General features: G+C 34.0%; 1 protein-coding gene across 2 annotated transcripts in view; it reads left to right on the top strand.

Moving 5' to 3' along the window:
- NEGR1 (neuronal growth regulator 1) overlaps positions 1-21,381 on the top strand; it is an 840,333-nt gene that overhangs the window by 336,208 nt on the left and 482,744 nt on the right. For both annotated transcript variants that reach the window (XM_074334947.2, XM_074334948.2), the window contains exon 2: positions 10,643-10,875. In XM_074334947.2, coding sequence (XP_074191048.1) covers positions 10,643-10,875 — 233 coding nt within the window. The remainder of the gene's footprint in view (positions 1-10,642; positions 10,876-21,381) is intronic.

Here is a 21,381-nt window from a genome sequence, read left to right as displayed (position 1 = left end):
CACTTTGATGGAGTTAAAGATTTGAGTGGCAACTTTATAACTGGACTCCTTCCATTCACTTAGTCTGATTGAAGTAAACTAAGTTTTGGAGAATTGATTCTGGGCCCTGTTTCATGTAAGCAAATAGCATGCTTACTTGAACAAGAATGTTTGTCCATGTATCTGGAAAAACACCTCTAGTATTAAGACATCTAGTATTAACTATAAGGTTGGTGCAAAAGTAACTGCGGTTTAAAAGGTCAAAAATAATTGCAAAAACCTCAATTACTTTCGCACCAACCTAATACATGAATTAAAGAATGATTAATAAATATTTATCAAAATGTGTGATTTATATAATTTGATCAATTGTACCCTATTAATAATTGTAAAAAGAACTTCATCTGGAATATTGTTTCCACTTAAATTCTTATGATCATGAAAAGTTTTATAGCCAATTTATATACTTAATTTTATTGCAGAGATGATAAGGTTCAATAAGACTTTAAAAAATAGAAAGAAAATAGATTAGAATCAAATTATAGGGTAAAAGTAGAATAAAAACAGGGGTTTCGGGAGAAAAGTAGACAATGTAGCATTTCGTTTAAAGTAGAACTTGTTCATGTTTTCAGGTGGATGATAAATACACCTAAATCACTATGCTATATAGATTTCTTTGGACACATTTAAAATGAGAATTAACAGGTTTATTTTTACATAGCAATATTTATAGTAATAAGATATTATAACTTTTGCAAAGAAAACAGGTTATGACAAAAATTTTAGGTGGCAATTTAAGAAAGAAAAAGAGTTTACATAGTGTAGAAAATCATTTTTTGACCATAAAAGCAAAAAGACAACAATTAGAAACCTTTCACTTCATATCACTGAGTTTGGGAAGATAACTGTGCTATTGTAATCTCCAAATAGAGACTCGAGTTAGGAAGTTAACTCATACAACCTTATAGTAATTATGAAACATTTACACTTATATTTCGCTGTATAACTTTATAAATGTATCTCCCATGACAGTGTCATTTGATCTTATATCCAAAAGTTACTTAGTACAGGTGGTGCTATCTTCATTTTGCAAATACCGGTAAGTAACTAAAGCTTAATATAGATTGAGTTACTTGCCAGAAAAAATTGCTAGTAAACCAGGGAGTTGGTTTCTAATATTCTTTTGAATCGCAATATAATTTATGTTAGACTAAGTTAGAAAACTTTTTAAATTTGTTTTTATTTATTTAATTATCGTTGACATACAAATTATGTTGGTTTCAGGTGTACAACATAGTGATTAGACACATATGACTTACAAATTACATACGTATATTATATATATATATATATATATATATATATATATTAAGCATATATATATATTTAATATAATATTGAAGCTATCTTTTTTCTGTATGTTCTGCTTGTAAAATAGGGAGGTACAAAGAAATAAAAAGCCTTTCTGGAAGTTCAAGGACAAAAAGCCTTTCTGGAAGTTCAAGGAGGGTAAAATAAGAGAAGTACTTTAAGGAGTAACTCATTTAACTGCAGTTATTTCTGTGAACAGTTCTGTGCTATGACAATATAGATAAACAAAAACTCTATGGAGGCCTCTTTTTCCTTCTTCCAATTATATTTTATAGCACAGCCCTTTTTGTTGTCATTGGTGGTGATGATAGTTTGTTTTGTTTTGTTTTTTAAACAAAGTTAACCATAGGAAGGTAGGTTAATAATAGTTACCTTTAATTACACACTTACGGGATAACTGCCGCCCATCCTGGACATGTTAAACAACGAATTTAATTCTCATAACAAACTTGTCAGATCAATAATTTTACCAATCTCATTTTAGAGGTAAAAACTAAGGTAAATTAACTTGATCAAGTTGCCAGCATTAGTACACAAGAAAGCTGACATTTGAACTCCAATATTAACTATAATTACTCACTACATTATATCCCCTCTCAAAGACAAGTTGTCCATGTGATCTAGGAAAGACTTAAACCTGAGACTATTTTTAACTTTTAACATCCTTTCAGAAAATATAATCAGTGTAAGTTTTTGAAGAGAGCAGATTTTAAGAAACAAACAACAACAACAACAAAAAAACACACTACGTCCTCCCTCCTCATTCACCTCCCCCCGCCCCGCGGTACATTCCCTAATTTATATTTTAAGGCATCGCTCATACTGAAATACAGTTTAGTCAACTTTCTCATGAGAGGACAGATAAATATGGATTAATGGCTACTTTAGTTACTGATTGCAAGTCTGGCTTTAATTAATTGTGCTATGTAGGCAATTTTTATTCATAAAATAAAATTTGTGCTCAGAATACTTTTTATTAGGAAAAAAATGAAAGAAGAAAAATCCAGCAGTCACCATCATAAAATTTAAAGATCAACATATGGAGAGAGTGAGAGGGAGGAAGAGAGAGAGGGAGAGAGGGAGAGAGGGAGAGAGGGAGAGAGGGAGAGAGGGAGAGAGGGAGATAGAGAGAGTGAGAGAGAGAATAATTCTCATAGGTATTTTGGTTTATAATTGTCTGTATTCACTGATGTTGTAAAGAAACATATACTTAATTAGTTTCCCAAAACAAATGAGTTTAGAACTTTTCTGTACATCCCGTTGTTTTGTTTCTTTTTTTATCATCTGTATTTATATGCAAATGGTATACTTTCTAAATGACTTACACACAAAGATGGTTGATGTAAGAAGGTGGAGTTGCTAAACTGTTTCTAGTACAGAATTCCATGTTGTTTTTTGTCTTGTTTTGAGAATGAGGTGTCTGTACCTGACTCCGTCCCAAAGTGAATGGAATAGAGAGTTTGCCTGGATCTTAGAGCTTTAGCTCAATCACTTCTCTGGGCCTGACTACATTCTCCCTGTTTGATGCGGTTATTTTAAACATCCCCTGCATGCATTTTGAATGTAATATTCATTCCCTTTATAGCTCCTGAGGTGAAAGTCCAACTTCTTCAGGAAGCATCTGCTGGGGAGACAGCACTGCATGTAGAAGTCTCCCCACAGCGGTTCAGAGCACCTGCTAGTTAACAGAAATCTTGAAGCCCTTCCAGATCCAAATATCTCACATTCAAGTCCATGTGGGAGAAAGCAAGCTGGTTTAGTTGAATTCAAAAACGAAGAAGTAGAAATGACAAAGAAATTTCCTATTTGATGCATGATGAAAGTCATTTGCACAAAGCACGTGCTAAACTAACTTCTTAAATATGTAACACCTTCCATTTTACATTCTCTGCCTCATTCATTAAGTCTGCATTCATGCATGCACCATTCTTAATGGGAAGATGAGACCTACCTACCTCTCAAAATGCTTCTGTGAGTGTTAAATGACATCATGTATTACAGTATTTTCTATACTTCTTAACCCATAGTCATCTTTAAGCAAATGGAATTTATTATTATTCTCAGGACAAGATGATGATAATTAGACTTCAGTAACAGTCCCAAAATAAAGTTATTTTGCCATTCACCCTGTCCTATTTTCTTTAGTTATATAGTACAGTCTCTCTTTCACTCCATCTATGCTTATTTTACTTAATAAATGTTGATTTGTATGTTGAGTGATTTACAAGTAATGTATCGAAGTACCCTAAATGTAAAAATTTCTTGGTGTTGTCCTTTGTAAACAAGAGATATTTATGCTTACACGGAAGCTTGACTTAAATGAATCAATGGAAAAAGTAAGATAAAACAAATTATGGTATTATAGAAAAGCGCAGTTTAATTACAAGTTAAAATAAATGATTTGTGTTTGAAATTTAGTGATTAATCCAAAAACAAATTTTAATGCTTTTTCTAGGCATTGAAAATGTTATATTATAAATCTTAAAAAATAAGGACTTAAAGAATTTAAATTGTGGATGAAAATAAGTTTAGAAGGTATGAATTTATACTATCACTTGATCGCATTAAAGTTCCCATGTTTTAGGAATTAAGTATAGTTTTATGTGAGGGGGGAAAAAAGCAAGAAAGACTTTTAAAAAGCCTTATTGTTTTCAGGATATTTTTTCTCTGATTTCTAATATTAAAATTATTATATTGATGTATTGGAGAATGTGGTCTTATAATTAGATAGTAGCTGATAACTTTCAGTCTCTTATCCAATATATTTTTATTATATCTTTATTATTGTAAAGAAGTACTACAATAAAATATACAGGAAATGCCTTTCTTTTTTCACAAAAGGAAAAATCAGTGTTATTTTTAAATTTATTTTATAACACTACATGAGAAGTAAAATATGCCCAACATGGCATAATTCCCATTCTAAAAATAAATATACATGTGTCCTTAATATTACTAGGTACTAATGCAATTAAACATGTAAGTTACTGAACCTCTTTGTACCTTACTTTATTCTTGTGCAATGGGTATTATGATAGTACTTGACAGTACCTATCTCAAAGAGTTATTGTGAAAATTGAATGAGAAATATATATATATATATATTTCTCATATATATATATATATATATATATATATATATATATATATATATATATGATGCACTTAACAACAATATCTGGCAGATAATATTGGTTAGTATATTATTATTTACACAACAGTATTTAACCGTTACCTGAAGAAGTGCATTTTTACATAGATATCTTTTTAAAAATATAATTTTAATTATCTATGAGGCATGAGTACTCTACTAAATAAGTGAGGCTCTTTGGACAAATTGTTGATTGTGTGGATTTCCCTTAACAATGTCATGTACCTCCTACACCTCTCAAAACAGGAAGATGATAAGAATAGTTTCTGCCCCAATGTAGTTTTTACCCTAATGGTAGTCAAATATAACTTAAAATATTAAATCAACCATCACATTATATATAATATTATCTGGCAAATAATATATATATTATATATAAAATTTACGTAGACATATGTGTACATGAATCTATATATCTATAGCTATATCGTGTATATCTATGGTATTATCTACTGAATAACTGGTATGAAACATAAAGAAGAGAGAGCCTTCAAAACAAATGCAAGTGGAGAGGAGATAGAATTTATTCTGTTTCCTTTAATCTCTGGTTTAGTTCCCTTACTTCATTTTGGCCTGGAAGCCAGGATATCAAAACTCTCTTTGTATGCAGAATTAGCATGGAGGTTGTACGGAGTTCTGAATTTTTTAAATTTTTCTGTATTCTTTTGAAAGTTCTCCTGTCAAATTTAGAACTTTGTGATACAAAGAAAAGACAGCTGTAAAAGTAACTAATCAATTTCTTCATAGGAATATCATTTTCAGATGGTTTGGTTTTGAATCCAAGGGAAATTACACTTTTCTTCTTTTGTCAATTAATATATTTAATAGGAACTTTCATTAATTAACATGTATCAAGAAAAGCTGGTATCTTTCCATAGAGCTAAATAAATCCTGTTGTGTGAGATACTGGTAATAGAGCTAAGGCTTATGTTTTTGGAAAGTTTTATAGGGAATTAGAGATATAAAAACGTTAAAAAAAAAATCATTCCTCAGCAAGCATATGCTTTTTTTTCCTAATAAAACTTTAAAAAAATAATAAATAACCTAAATATGCTAATTTCCACTAAACTCTCTTATGTCCAACTTTCATATTTAATCACCATAGGAGACAGTATCACCGACAGAGTCAGTTAGCATTATTCTAACATCAGTTTGATCAACTAGCAGCTCACCAAATAGGACTCATTACCCCCAAAATAGGGACCTGACTAATGTGTAGTGATGTAATTTATAAAGGAACTCCTTAAAAGAGTTCAGAAGTAATGCAATTCTTATTAGAAAAGCATTAACCATCTTATGCCTGGGTTTATATAATTAACAACTGTAAAACCACATGAAATATTCAGGCTATTTTCTATCCATTTCCAACAACCAGATGTTTGGAAATATGTATACAAAATATTTAGAGGATTGACTGACAACGTAAGCGTCTGTCATGACATTTGTCATGGTGTGAACACAGCTGCTGAACAGTGTACTTTTGGTACTGCTTCACTCATCTTCCTATAAAGTAGGTAATCTAGAAGATTAAAAAGGAAAAAAAAAAACACTTTCAAGAAAATCCATGTCATACTCAATTAAGATCTATTCATTAGTGAACATTTTTATTCAGATTATTTTACTGTCTGTACTTCAAAGGGATCTTGAGCTCACTAGCTATAAAAGTGTTCCATTTTGAAGTCGAGAGTGGAAAAAAAGAATCTGTGTTTGTGACCCTAGATTCATTGCTTCTCCCTGTCCCCATTAATGACCTCACTGTCTTTACTGACTTTGTCAACCTCTGCCTCTCACATGAATTCCCCCATCCTAAACAGGGGAACCCCTCCCCCTTCCTGCTGTCTGACTAAGAATGCACAGCATAGTCTATCACCATGGCGAAGAGTTCAGGCCGACTGGCTTTATGCAAGATACAGTCTCGCAGTGCCTTCATTTCTTCATCAGTGAAATGAGGATAATAGGATCTGGCTCATAGCCTTACAGGAGGGTCAGTGGAAGGTGACTAACAAAGTACCTAGCACATACTAGGCAGACTCGTTAATGGTTTTAAGTGTTCCTGAAGTATAGAGTTAAATGTTGTAGTTCTTTCTTATTTAAAGTAGTTATGAGACCAGCCCACCCGTGCCCCACACCTACTACTTTACTCTGCTCACTGAGCTCATTTCCACACCTACTGACTCAGATTGCTTACTTAGTCCATCCCATGTCTCCTACAGCAATTTTTGTGTAGGCCACAGATTTTCGCATTTAATTATATTTTATCGTGAATGAATGCAGACATGACATTGCTTTCCCAACTAGATTGCAGTTTGGACTTTGGATGTACTTTACCCTATTATCCTTTCTAAAAGTATCTTAATGTTTACCTTCATTCCTCTACTCAACAAATATCTGTATTTATTGTCCATTATGTGTAGGCCTCTGGAATATACAGAAATGACCAAATAAACAAAGTCTCTGGATCTTACTTTTAGCAGGGAGAGAAAGAAAACAATCAATCAAGTAAATAGGAAATATGTCAAAGGGGAGTGTCAAGAACAGTTTTTGCTATTTAATACATTAGATAATTCAGTGAAAGGACCAACAGAAGATAGAGAACTAATGATGCAGAACGCTGATGGAAGAGATTTCCAAGTGGAAGTAACATAAAATGCTAACTTCCTGAGGCAAGAGCATGCATGGCGTGTTGGAAGTTCACCTAGAGGACCCCTGTCTAGAGCAAAGCAAGGAGTGGTAGCCATTCCAGTCAGAAAAGCATCAAGGGGACAGATTACATAGGACCATTGGTCACTATTGGGAATTGAGTATTCCTTATGAGTGAAATGGGAAGGCTTGGAGTTGTTAATGATCTGAGTTACACTCTAAAATGTGGATTCTGTTTTTGATGGGGAGAATGGACCTGTCTACAGGCTTCAAGGGCAGAGGTTAGAGAATCTCTGGCAATTACAATAACCCAAATATAACAATAATTTGTTCTACATTCACATCCTGTTCTGTGCGATGGCTATTCACGAATATACTTTGTCATCCTTGCTAAATTATAAATTCCATATGGGACAGGATTACAAGAGATTTATATTTTTAGGCATTAGAATTCTTAAACCAAGAAGAAAGTTTTTGGTTCCCAAAGAGTTCAAAACTAAATTATCAGCACGTCCCATCCTTCTTCTCTCCCCGCTCCCGTGTCCTAATTACCTTCCTTCTTCCTAGATTCCTTCTTAATACAGATACACATATCAGATACTTCTCTTTATATTGTAAAGGAAGACGAAATAGGGTGAATGTAGAGCTAGAGAGGTGGAAAACATAGTGCTTATTCTCAAGGAATCACATGTGTGTGTTTGGCCTATTTGATATATATGTATATATTTTTAATATATAATCACCTCATTATTGATCTTACTACTACCTATATTCTATATAAGTATCTTAAGATTCTTATGAAATAGAATGCCATGCTTCAGCCTTACTATTCCCAATTTGTAAAATTCCGTATGTGGTAATTTGAGTTATTTAAGTGCTAACTCAGTAGTGTAATTTGAGAATAATTCTATAGCAATCCAAGACAGTAATACAAAAACAACAAAAAAGTGAAAAACAGTGATTTTTTTTTTTTTTCTGAGTCTCATTCAAGGGTCTTTTTCATGCATATCTTGTAAAACTTTGGGACCAGTAACAATTATGAAATATCCTTATCTGACCCAAGGAGACATTAAGGGCTTTTTTCATTTTCACAGTGCAGAAGTTAACTTTATTCTCCTGTGATGGTCCTTGACATGCAGAACAGAGGAACAGTGCGTATGATAAGATTAGGAATTCTAACTCAAATTGGATCTATGAAAGCTCTAGTGTCTAAGGCTAGTTAATCTCTATGGTGCTCTAATACCCCCCAAATAAAGGAAAAGTTGCTGCTGTCTCTAGGGAAAGGGAAATGGCAGACAGAGTGTTCAAAATCAGACTTTCATGGTAAAATATCCATTAATAATTAATTTTCTGCTTTCTGTAAAATAGGACAGGTTAAGTAGTTGGTCACATTCAGTAAATAAGAAATTACTTGCAGTAATTTCTGCAACATTCTAATCATCTTCCCATTTCTGAAACCTGTTTTCAAAGTCTTTGATTTACATTATGGTAGAAAGGATACTGAATGTAGAAATATAAGACTTGATTATAAATTCCACTTTGCCACTCACTAACAGTGTGGCTTGGGCAAGTCACATAACCTAAACCTTCCTGCTATTTTCTAGTGATGAATTTTCTACTGATTTCAGAGCAGTCCATACCCCCACAGGGTTGTTATGAGCACCAGATAGGATAATGTGTGAAGGTCATGAATGCAGAGGTCACACCATAAACTCTTGATGAATCCAGATAGTAAATACAAACATTGGAATTATCAGTCCTACTAGTGGTATTTCAGTGTTCTATCCTCTACCAGTACAAATGTGATCTTGAGAAATGGGCAGTATGCCTCCTCTATCTTCTTTCTTCATAGTATTAAGCATAACAATACACTATAATTGTTCAATTTTGTCATTAAAGTGGGTTTTATTTTCTTCATTAAATATATCAGGAAAAGCTTTTCAATTAACAATGACCTTTATCACTTCTACTAGTTTAGATTCTGTTGACGGTGAAACTGACTGCAAATTAGATTCTGCAGTGTACCTTGTTTTTTATTTTTTCACCCACTGATTAGTTTCATACAGTTGGCAGCAGCCTACCCTGTTGCATTCAGCTTGCAATTTTGTAGCAATCTCAAACACTGTGTTCAATCCCCCAAGGTGTTCTGTGGAAATGCTGTCAAACTATTTCCATGTACAATGTGCCTATGTGTATTTTCATTCTGTAGCTGTGCTTTGTACTCATTTGAGAGAACCAGTCTTTAATTTGTATCAGAACTTTTCCAAGATGAAACAGAATTCCAGGCCTCAGCAAAATCACTGACATATGACCACAGCCCTTCTGTTTAAATTTTGATGTGCCAGACTTCTATTAGATCCAAAGATATATTTTTGAATCTCGTTATAGAATACAACTTTGAATAAATGGCTTCAAATTTGACCTTAAATTCTACTAATTGTCATCACGATTGCCATCATCATCTGGCGCCAGTTTACCTTTCCAGTTTCATGTCTCATCCCTCCCCTGTGCTTTTTTGTACTTCCTTGAAATGCCTGATTCTCTCTCTCACCTTTCCCTGGTGTTGCTCACATATAGCAACTCTGTCTAGAATGTTATGTCTTCCACTCCTCACCTCTTTATCTCAGGCATTTCCTATTTCAGAAAGCCTTTTCTATACCTCAACACCCTTTCTGAGTCAAATAACCCTGTTTTGTCTCTCATGAAACTTTAGCCTGATTTAATACAAATAGTTTTCTTAATGTATAGTATTAACTGCATTGTTTGGTTGTCTTCCTTACTAGACTAAGTTTTGGAGAGCAAGGGCAATACTTTTTGAATCTATAAATAGAAGCTTCATAAATGTTTATTGGATAAATGAATGCTTCCTGGAAAAACTGTTGGTCAGTGTATTGAAAAGGCAGTGAGAATTTGCTACTAGAAGTATTATATTAAAATAGCTCCATTTAATTACAACAGCAATATTATCAGTAAAATGCAATTTACAGTTTCAGTGTACCAGCTTACCACTCTGCAAATGCAGGCAATTTAAAAAATAAACACATATATGATACTATTCTATGCTTTCTGCATCTGGTACATTATATTCAGAATTCGGTTAGGTTGAACCAGACTGACTCATAGACCTTTCTTACTTCTTCTAATTTCAAAGAAAGCAATGCGTTTCAATGTTTAAAATTATTTGAACTAATTTAACCGTATTTAAAGATGTACTTGATGACAAGATGTACTTGTCATCTTTACAGAATGGAAAAGGATTTTGACTGGGTTTGAATTAAAGTGCACACACACACACACTTAAGAAAAACTGTATGCAGGTATTATTTCACATTTGTATTGGGAATGGAAGATGTACTATGTTGTTCATGTTTCCTGTGTTTATGTCTGATGTTTCCATTTGATGAAGTGCTATAATTCAGCATATGGAAATACAGTCAGAACAAAGATAATGTCTCTCATTTTCATTTTGATTAATGGTGTCCTGTCTCTGGTAATTTGTAGGTGTTATTTGGAAGATGGAGCTTCAAAGGGTGCCTGGCTGAACCGGTCAAGTATTATTTTTGCGGGAGGTGATAAGTGGTCAGTGGATCCTCGCGTTTCAATTTCAACATTGAATAAAAGGGACTACAGCCTCCAGATACAGAATGTAGATGTAACAGATGATGGCCCATACACGTGTTCTGTTCAGACTCAACATACACCGAGAACAATGCAGGTGCATCTCACTGTGCAAGGTATGCGTTTCCATAACTGCTATATCGAAACTGCTGTACTGAAGGACTATGATTAGAAATGTTCAATATTTAGATATCAAAATGACTCAGAAGTAACTGACAATGTTGAAAGATGTGTTGTCATTGTCTCCAGGGATTTATGTTCCTAGATTCCATTAAGTGTAATGGCTATTATAGTCATACGAATCCCCACTTACCAAGATCAAAAATTATCCATTAACACCACATTATAATTTTTTTTTGGTCTGTGATTCACTTTATATTTTCCTTTGAGTCACCCCTTCAATAAATCTTTGAGAACCCATGATTGATACATTAAAATAAATATTTGATAACCTGTGATGGATACATTAAAATATCAGAACTTTTTGACATATGGATAGTAACTCTTTAAAAGTAATCCTCCAGCTTTCCAATACTCTGTTTCAATCCAACTTCAGTTTCCTTTGATTCAAGTCACAATGAAAAGAAGCAGCCTTCTAGAAATACTTTATTTAAATATAGAGTAATTGAAAAAATATGGTACACAATTCTTTATACTTTGACATACTTATAGTAGATCATAAATCATGCTAACTAACTTACAGTCTCTAAATACAAACAGAATCATCAAATTATATTATTTTTCTTGCACACTAAAATGTAAGGGCACATTTATCCTGAACACAAATACTTTTCAAGAAAAATGCAATTATAATGCTAATAGAATGGAAAATGTATATTTTTACTCTTTTACATTATTACCTCATGCTTTTTAGATTAATCATGTGTTGGTTGCATAGAAATATGCTGTAGAACTCAAAATGACATTGCAGCATTTCTAAGTAAAATTAATAACAAATTATATGATAATGTGGTGCCAGTGAATACATGTTTTATTCCTAACAGGGATGTTGAGTAAGCAAGTTATTTGTATCATCTCTGAGTTTACCCTTCAAATAATTAACAATAAGTATTAATTTAGGTACATGGCTTACATCTAGAAAAGATTGTTAATCTATAATTGTATTAACTGAGCTTTATTTCCTTACATAAAGGTTAACCTGAATTCAATCACAGTTTCAATTATAAATACATATTTTAACTTTGTGATAAAGATTAAATTTATTAAACAATTAAATCTAAGGAGAAAATATATAAATTAAAGAATGAATCAGTAAGTTTCCTCAATGGTTTTTCTTATTACAGATCATTGTAGGCTGTATAATGTCCCTTCTTTAAAAGCATATGAGAATATAGTAGTTTTCACCAAAGTCCATCTTTATTCAGAAATTATCCAGAGGTTGCAGAGGTCAGAAGTTTGTCCATCTTCAAAAACTGACATGAGATTACAAATCGCCAACAGATTTCTTCTGTTATCCTGGCCTAATTCTATTTTCTTGTTTGGTCCAGTGCCCTTTGACTTGAGTTTCTAACTCAGAGACTACAAAGATTTTTATTATATAAGGGCAAGTGCACTAGGACAATAGTATATTTGAGTGACTTGACATACAGTCTTTTTGCTTCTTCTAGGTTTAAAGGATGTGTTCTGGACACTAAATATATGCCTCTTTCCTTTTTTTCATTCTCTTATTCTATGGTAGGCCTATATTTTTAAACCAGACTATGGATATATAATCCCTGCCCAGGCACATATTTAATTTCCAGAGGCTTTCTTTATAGCTTTAATTACATAGATTGTTTGATACTGCACATTTTAAAGCGGTTACATGCCTTACTCTGGCACTCTTTTTTGCTGGCCATCTGATGATGGTGAACTTTTGAGTACCATTTCAGGAAGTCCATTTTAGGAAAGCACTTATTGGACATTTTGTCAGTATAATATTTTGTTCCTCTAGAAAAAGAAAATGTCTTTTATTCTTTTGAAAGTGTGTAGATGGGTCAAATTAAAAGCTAATAATTTTAGCATATTTACGAACATAATTACTGACTAGAAGTTGATTGACATGTGAGCAGTTTTCCAATTACGTTAATAAAGTTCAGGGAATACATTAATAGGCTTGTCAGTCAATTCAAGAACTAAATAAATGTCATAAAAAGTCAACCCCACTTAAGCTACATTTCCTCGCAATGAATGAAAATAAACTAATGTGCTCATCTTTTCAGTCTCTAAATTTGTTAGGTTGTTTCATGCTCAGGTATATTTGAAGAGTTTTGTTCTTTGCCCAACAATTTGTTAAGCCTTTATTCACCAAGATAAAGAAACTTAGCAAGTGAAAGAAGACTATTAATCACTGATGTCAAAAAAACACTGGCTGGTAAAAACAAAGCTCATCTTTAATTGTTGCAACTATGTACTCAAGGGAGCTACTTAAAAATGAAATCATTTTAGAAAGGAGATAATAAAAGGGATATCTTGCCACTGCAGACATTGGTCATGGGAAATTTGTTTGTGCTATTGATTTCTTAGAGCTGTTAATATTAATGAATGGAGCAAGGAGGGAGAAAAAACACTGGACTGGGTGTTGGAAAACCTGGATTCCAACCCTGATGTTTTTCCTCAGGAAATGGGTAATTATCAAGCCTCTTTAAATTCTAGTTTTTGATTTTCTCATTTGGAAGATGAGAACTCAGACCAGAAGACCTTAGGGTCCATGCCATTCAAAACCAAAAAATCAGATGACCCAAAAAAAAAAAAAAAAAAAATCCATTGTGGTTATCTGCTTTTGATTTGAAAGGGAAAAAGTAATTTAAGATTTAAAAAAAAAGAAAAATATTTCATAACATTTCTATAACACTTGCAAACTAATCTTTTATGCAGAAGCACCTAGTATATACTCTGTAAGTACGCTTTATTAATCTCCATGTTTTTCTTTCACCAACTGAGTAGAACAATGCATGTAGTAATGGAGTTTAAAGAATGTGGTGAATTGGAGTTCTGCTTCAAGGGGGTGGAAATTGACTAATAGATTCAGTGAAAAATTTGCCTATATATAATATAATGCTGATGAATCAAATTATCTAATTGTTCAGTGTTTCAAGTCATGTGGTCCCGCATTTACTAAGAGCAGTCTTTTTCGTCCGTGAGTATAAAAAAATGTACAAGGCTAGAGTACTTATTATGAAGCCAGACATTACTATTACTATACTGTAATGATAGGAAACATGAAAGGTAAATGCTGTCCACTTAAATATATGATGGGGATGGTTTCTACTTTGAGTCCATGTTTAAAGTCTAAGTTGTATACAGCACAAAATAGACACTGATAGATGTTGTATAACTAAATATATGCACAACAGCTTCAGTCAACACCTTGATTGCGGCCTTGTGAGACTATGAACAGAGGACCCAGCTGAGACGTCCCTGCACTGAAACTGAGATAATAAATATATGTTGTTTTAACACACACACACGTACACACGCAATATATATAGAATATTCACCACGCAACTTGTATGCTTCCAGGGTGATATACTCTTAAGTTTTCTCTAGGAAGAGTAGAAGGAGATTTGAGAAGCACATAACTCTATGAGCAAAATAACTTCTCAAGGGTATTTAACTTCCCTATTCTGATTTTCTCAGGGTCTGTGATGTACCTAGAATATTTGTGATAGATGGGGTGCTACACTTCTCTTTTCAAGAGGGCTTATGGAGTGTCCTCAGTAGACAGCATTTAGTGGTCAACTCTGTCAAAGAAGCCTTAGCTCTACAGGGACATGTTGCCCAAAGTCAGCCTCTGCCTAGAGCAGGGGTGTCCAAACTTTTTTCAACGTTTTTCACCAAGGGCCATATGCGGTAAAATACACAAACAGCCGGGCCACTCACTCGAGGTGAAGTACGTATTGCCTCACCTGGTTTATTTAAGTAAACTAAGTATATTTTTCGAATTTGCTGCGGGCCAATTAACAATGGATTGTGGGCCGCAGTTGGCCCGCGGCCCACTGTTTGGACACCCCTGGCCTACAGCAACCAACATGTGATGACTGATTGAGGCAGGGAGTAGAAAGTCCTCTTCCTTTCAGCCCAGAGGAGGATAACTCTGACAGGCCATTTGGCTCCAGAGCAGCTGAGGCTGTTGAGCAGCATGTGCTGAGGATTAACTTCTTGCCTCGTTCAAATCCTATCTTCTTCTTCTTCTTCTTCTTCCTTCTCCAGGGATTTATCAGAAGAATATTCCATAATAAATATTCTGCACTGTAAACTCCATCTTCTTTCAGTGCCTGCTTCCCAAAGATTCTAAACTATGACAATGTTAGAGCCTTGCCTCTGACGTACTCTTTATTTTGAGAAAAACTTTGTAAAGTGGAAAGACAACACATTCAAACACCATTTACTTTTAACGTTCCATTTTATATCAGAAGGGATTTAAAGTGGCTTATAAAGAAGTATTTAGTGCACCAAGATAAATAGGAGAAATTCCAAGCAAACAAACTACAAGGTAAGAAGAGTGGGATGCAGTCAGAGGTGAAGTTAGAACATAAATCCGTGACACGATTCCTATATACTTTTAAAGCTTGGTAAAAAATTCAGTTCTAAGATTTCTAGCAGCCAACACAGAAAGAGAAACAGGGTTAGTTATTCATTTCATGATCGATAAGGTTAAAACTTATATTTCTTACTACCCTGATCCTGTTTACTCAGAATGGAGAAGTATTTGTACTGAGTCATCTCAGAATATCACTGCGAGCTGTAAGAAACATCTCAACAGTGAGTGTATAGTACTTACAGTACCCGTAAGATTACTTCTTATAATACCTTTCGATATAATAGGAACTGCAAGGAAGTTAAAAAAATTTAATTAAAAATCTAAAAATAAGTTTAGCAAGATGCTAGTTCAATAACAGGGAAATAGCTTTTTGATTATTGCTTAATCTAGGAGTAAATTGTCGAACCTATCCTTCCTGTGTCAAACCTCCACAAATATTATTTCTCTCAATAGGTCTTTGAATAGGAATTTAGGTACAAATATTTCAAAATTATATGTACCAATGAGCATCTGGACAGCTGTCATTCTATGTGGTTACAAATATAGAGTCATGTTCTTTAAAGACCAGCACATCTTAATCTAATGTTGACATCCTTTTGATGAATGCTAAAGCCTTAACAAGATATATCCTGGAGGAGGAAGACATCACACTTCTGCTCCAAATTGAGCTGAAGGGCAGTAACACAGCATCATAAGACATAGGTCTCCCTTCCTAAAGGGGAAAAAAAGCTATGATCAGAAAATCATGTCACAATACCACACACATTAGAAAATTCAAGCCGTTGTTCTGCAACAGGAAATATTTCAAACTTTTCAGAAAGCTACAACATGAAACCAAAGAAAAATTACCAGCACTAGGAAAAGTTTTACAGAGCCCATCGATGTCAAAATAGTCATTGCCTGGAAGCAATTAGGGCTCAGTACTAGGCCCTCAGAATAGCACCCTCTGTTTTTTCAATCTCTATTTATACCAGTGGGGACATTAAGATTATATTAGGTTGGTGCAAAAGTAATTGCTGCTTTTGCAATTTTTAACCTTTTAAACTGCAATTATTTTTGCACCAACCTAATATATAGGAACCGAATTTTGGATATGTTTTAAAACAAAGAAATGATAAAGACCCAGAACATGTATCCTTAATATTTTCAGCATGGAAACAAATAATAATCCACCTGAAATAAAAATGGTTCCTTAACTTAATGCTTTTACATCATCCCAACCAAATAATATTTAGCTTTCCGGAATGCAACTTCATAGTATACCTATAAGGTAAAATAAAAATAAAGTATATCTTTGTAATTATTATTTTGTTGAGTGATAACTGACATATAACATATTAGTTTCAGGTACAAAACATAATGATTTGATATGTGTATATAATGTGACATGGTTACCACAATAAGTCTAGTTAACCTCTATCACCATACAGTTACATTTTTTTCTTATGATGAGAAACTAAGATTTACTTTCTTTGCAACTATCAAATATACAGTACAGTAATAACTATAATTACCGTTGGTTTGAAACTGTTGGAGTTCCCCTGGTGAAATCTGAAACTGGCCTGAAATCTGAAACATGGAGGAAAAGGAAAGACTGAAGAAAGAGACAGGCAACTCCAGATTGGTAGGCAGCAGGTCCAACAAGCAAGAGAGGCTTGTCTTAGATGACTACAAGAGGAATAGATCTCCACACTGACCTGCCAGAATCTTAAAAGTTTATATAGAAGCTTTAATGGGGTTTAGTAATGTATACCGTTCAGATAGTGACCACAACACCTTAGTCTCAAGGCTGCATTCTTGTAACAGCTCCTAGTATGGAAACAGTGGGCAGAATGTACATTCCAAGGATGGGAGGGGTGAGGACGTTCAGAATGCCTGGGTCCAGCTTGAGGGTCAACCTGTCATCCCGTTGTCTAGATGACCTCCTCCAGCCATCACCATGCTGTGCATTACATCCCGATGACTTCTTTACTTTACAGCTGCAAGTTTGTACCTTTTCATTCCCTTCACCCATCCTTCCGCCCTTCCTCTCTGGCAAACACCAATCTGATCTTTGTATGCATGAGCTCAGTTTTTGTTTTAGGAAAAAATTAAGGAGACTATCTGCCAAAAATGACTTAGTTTTTATATGTTCCATATCTTTATTGCGTTAATTAGATAACAGACCAATTTCTAAGATCACCTTATGTGTGATGATACATACATATTATCTACTTATAAGGAAACATCATTTTCTCTCTAAAATTAGGTTCAAAGTGATATCAAATAATTGAGATAAAAGTTGCATGGGTAAATGTATACATACTCATTGTCATTCCCTCTGCAGGGATTTTCTACCAGTTCTGCCATAAGTAATTCTTTGCTTACCCCAATTCAATGGGAGCCAAAATATACTGAGCTCACACGGAGTCATTGATACTTGAATGCTGATCAGTGAGTCAAAGACCAACTGAGTAGATATAGGATGTAAATAAAGTTGAATGGTCCTTAGAGATTTTCCCCTCAATGATATAGTAACACTGAAACCCTAACCCTAACCCCCCCACCCACCCCAGTTCTCTATTTCTTTTAGCCTGAAATATCCAGATTTGCAATTTAGGAAGAAAGGTATATATAAGCATTTGGGAACATATGCCTTATTAATTAATAAGACTGTCATTGTGTTCTCCATGTGCTTTATTCAATAGGAAACATTTTATCTGTTGAAATATATGAGGTAGTATTATTGCAGTCCAGAAAGATAATGGTCTGGTATCTAAACAGTTTAGAACAATTATGCCTAACCTGGAAAAATAAGTCCTTCAGGTATCATTTGTTATCTAGACTTCAGGAAAACTTATCTCTTTGAAGATACCTTCACAAAGAAACTCAGGTTCACTTTTCTGGACTTACATGGGTTACGCTTTTATAAGCCATGAAGTATTTCATAATAATTTAAAAAATTAATGCACTTTTCAGGTCGGTATTTAGTTTACAGGTTTTTTGTTTGTTTATTTGTTTCCTCTCTTCCTACCCCCCCTCCGCTCTACCCCCAAACAACCCAATCTAGCTAGAATCGCTGTGGTTACATGGCAGTGTGTATCAGGACAGACTCTAGGAAACTATTATCTCACTTTTATCTGTGAATATATTGACATTAATTAGATTACTGGTTTAGGTACTAGGGTCCATGAGAAATAGTGTTAATTGAACTAATTTTTAGTGAATTTCTCATTTGAATATTGGCAGTTCTTTCAGAATAAATATTTTTTTCTCTAAATATGCTTGCCTTTTTTAATATATAGTGTTTAGAAAAAGTTATAGCCCATTATTTTTCTGTGATTGAGATAAAAGCAGTAGTAGAAAAAGAAGGTAGATTTCAATGAATACTATTTTTCACTGACAAATGTTTTTTTTAAGTATGGTGATCATATTTTTCTAACCAAAACTTTGTACATGAAGTTTTATATATAGTCTAATACAAGATCTAATATTAGAACAGAACTGCACATCAAAATTACAAAAATCCATAATGTACTGCCTGCTATACACAGAGGAATTGAGTAAGTTGATGATATTTTCTTATAAACTTTCAATATGCTGTTATTTGAAAATGAAAGAGAGGTAGAAAAGAGCAAGAAAAATAATACAGATATCGTAAGCTATTGGCTTCCATCTGAGTCATCCCTTTACCCTATAGAGGGAACTTTCATGGAAACTACTGCTGAACTTTGTGAGTTGGTAAGAGCAAGGGGAATAATGTTGAAATTTAAATAAGCATCTTTGCTAACTACTGAATTGTGCCAGCAAGGAGGGTTCTACTTCAGTACCTCTGATCTACTCATGAGTTGGATGAGCTTTTAACGGGTGGCAGAAGGAGGGCAGTGGAACCAATGAGTTGTGTAGTTTGTGGTCAGTGTTTTTGAGGAGCAATGATGCCCTACTTTGTCCTTCCCTTCAGGTTTCACATTTTGGATCATGTTGGCAAATGTTAAATAAAAGGATATCTGAGGATGGAATATATCAGAAGACCAATTTTATCACTCATTTTGAGACTGAGTAAAGCACCATTTCTGGTTTTGGTAACATGACATTTCAAATAAATTTGAAAATATTTTAAAGTAATTAACCCTTTAGGCAAAATTTTCTGCCCTTTAAAAGTCCCTTCAATGATTAATGAATATTTAGAGTAGCTCTTGAAGTACATAGTATCTCAAAGCGTAGACTGATCACATTTTCATTTTCTTGGCAGTAATTTTGAGTTTTGTTTTGTGTGTTGCATTTCCAAATAGTTAAATTTGTTGCCTATCTTACAGTATCTTTACTTTTTCCAGAAACAAGGAAAATAACTGTGTGAGTAATACGTGTCAAATCCCAATGCAATGTACACTATCAGTATGAAAATCTCTCTGTAAGTAAAAGATTACCAAGCTTTAGCTGGTCTACTTATTTTCAGAAAGCCTACAAGTAAAATAAAAGTATAGTGAAATAATTTGTCTTCTCCTTGGAAATCATTGCAATAAGATTTGACCTATAAAATTATTTTACTGTTTTCTTCCCCAAATATGTGTATAGTTAAGAAATTGCTACCAAGGCAATTAAAATGTTGTGTTTTTATTAACTGAATTCCAAATGGCATGCCCCTTGTAAACTTTATGTAGGACAAAGATAAAATTTAGCAGAGGAGAAAATTTGAACCTGCTAATGATAGTTTATTTTATGATTTATAGCAGAACACTAAGAATGAATTATGTGTAGTGCCAAGAGGAAAATGGGCATAATTAAGACTGGTGGCAAAATTCAATTTACAGAATCAGAGTGATTGTACATATGTCCCGACATCTCTCTGCCCCACACCACTTCACTTCCCATTCCTTCAGCATCTTCTAGTTAGTTATCTAGGGAGAGCATAGAGAGAACAAGAAAGGTGTACCGAGCACCTGCACTTACCTGTCATAGCTTTCTAACCCAAAGTAGTAGGTTTGCATCAGACCAGTGATAATTAAACATTCTGTGGTCATGGACCCATTTGAAAATTTGGTGAAACCTGTGGACCTGATCTCTTGAAAAATGTACATACCCTTAACGTTTCACAAACTTCATAGGAATAGAATGTTCATACTCCTTAAGTCTATATGTGGACTCCAAATAAGAACTCCAGTGAACTTCTTGAGGGTAAGGACTAGGTCTTAATCCTTTTTGACTCCCACACATCCAGGAAAGTGCTTAACAAATGTTGGGGACTCAAGAGAGATTTATTGGCTATATATGTACATATTTCTTTTTCCTGGCTTCATGCCAGACACTTTGCTTAAGCTTTGACTTAATGTATTGACGCTATCTTTAGGGCATAACACTAGGAATGCTGACATAACAGGAAAAATTTTAAATTAAAAGGATTAGTTAGGCATTCTTAGGCTGCTTATTTTCATTTCAGGTCATAGCATCCTTATCCTCGGTTAATCCCCATGTTTTCGGAAATGCAGAATAGTGATTGCATGTTGTAGTGAAAAAAATAATAAATGGGATACCAACATTTTATGGGGTTTTTTTCTCCTAGCAATGTCATTTTGAGGGGAAAGAAAAAGAATTTATATGGGACAGTGTTAGCTACAAAGATTAAAACCAAGGTTCCTAATGCCAAACCCAAATAAGGGGTTAATATTTTAAAAAGGCCAAAAGTAACACAATTAGATATTCCTCTCACGTATTTCACTCATTCTTTTAGGTTTTGATTTGAGCTAGTTGGTATGTGGACACATTTTTAAATTTCAGGTTGAAGACTTAACAAGGCACAGATTTCAGAGCTCTTTATCAGTGCAGAGTTAAGCGAGTCATGTATATCTTTTTTCCCTCTGCTTATAACCCTTTCATTTAAAGATAGTCGATTTTAAAAGGACATCTAATATTAATTGAGTGTAAGTCAATTAATGCTTACATAGTTCACTTTAATTCAATTCCTACTCTGTGCAAATAACTTTGCTAAAAGTTGCACATGCATTCTTCCTTGTGGTAAGCAGAATAATGGTCCCCAAAGACGACCACATCCTAATCTCTGGAACATGTCGTGCGGGGCGGCCTGCAGGGTCTCTGGTCCCGC

This window comes from Rhinolophus sinicus, chromosome 14 (assembly GCF_057876585.1).
Source record: "Rhinolophus sinicus isolate RSI-liver-muscle chromosome 14, RSI-T2T, whole genome shotgun sequence".
Classification (NCBI taxonomy): domain Eukaryota; kingdom Metazoa; phylum Chordata; class Mammalia; order Chiroptera; family Rhinolophidae; genus Rhinolophus; species Rhinolophus sinicus.
The sequence above is the reverse complement of the archived record's forward strand: the minus strand, read 5'-3'. Positions and strand labels throughout refer to the sequence as shown.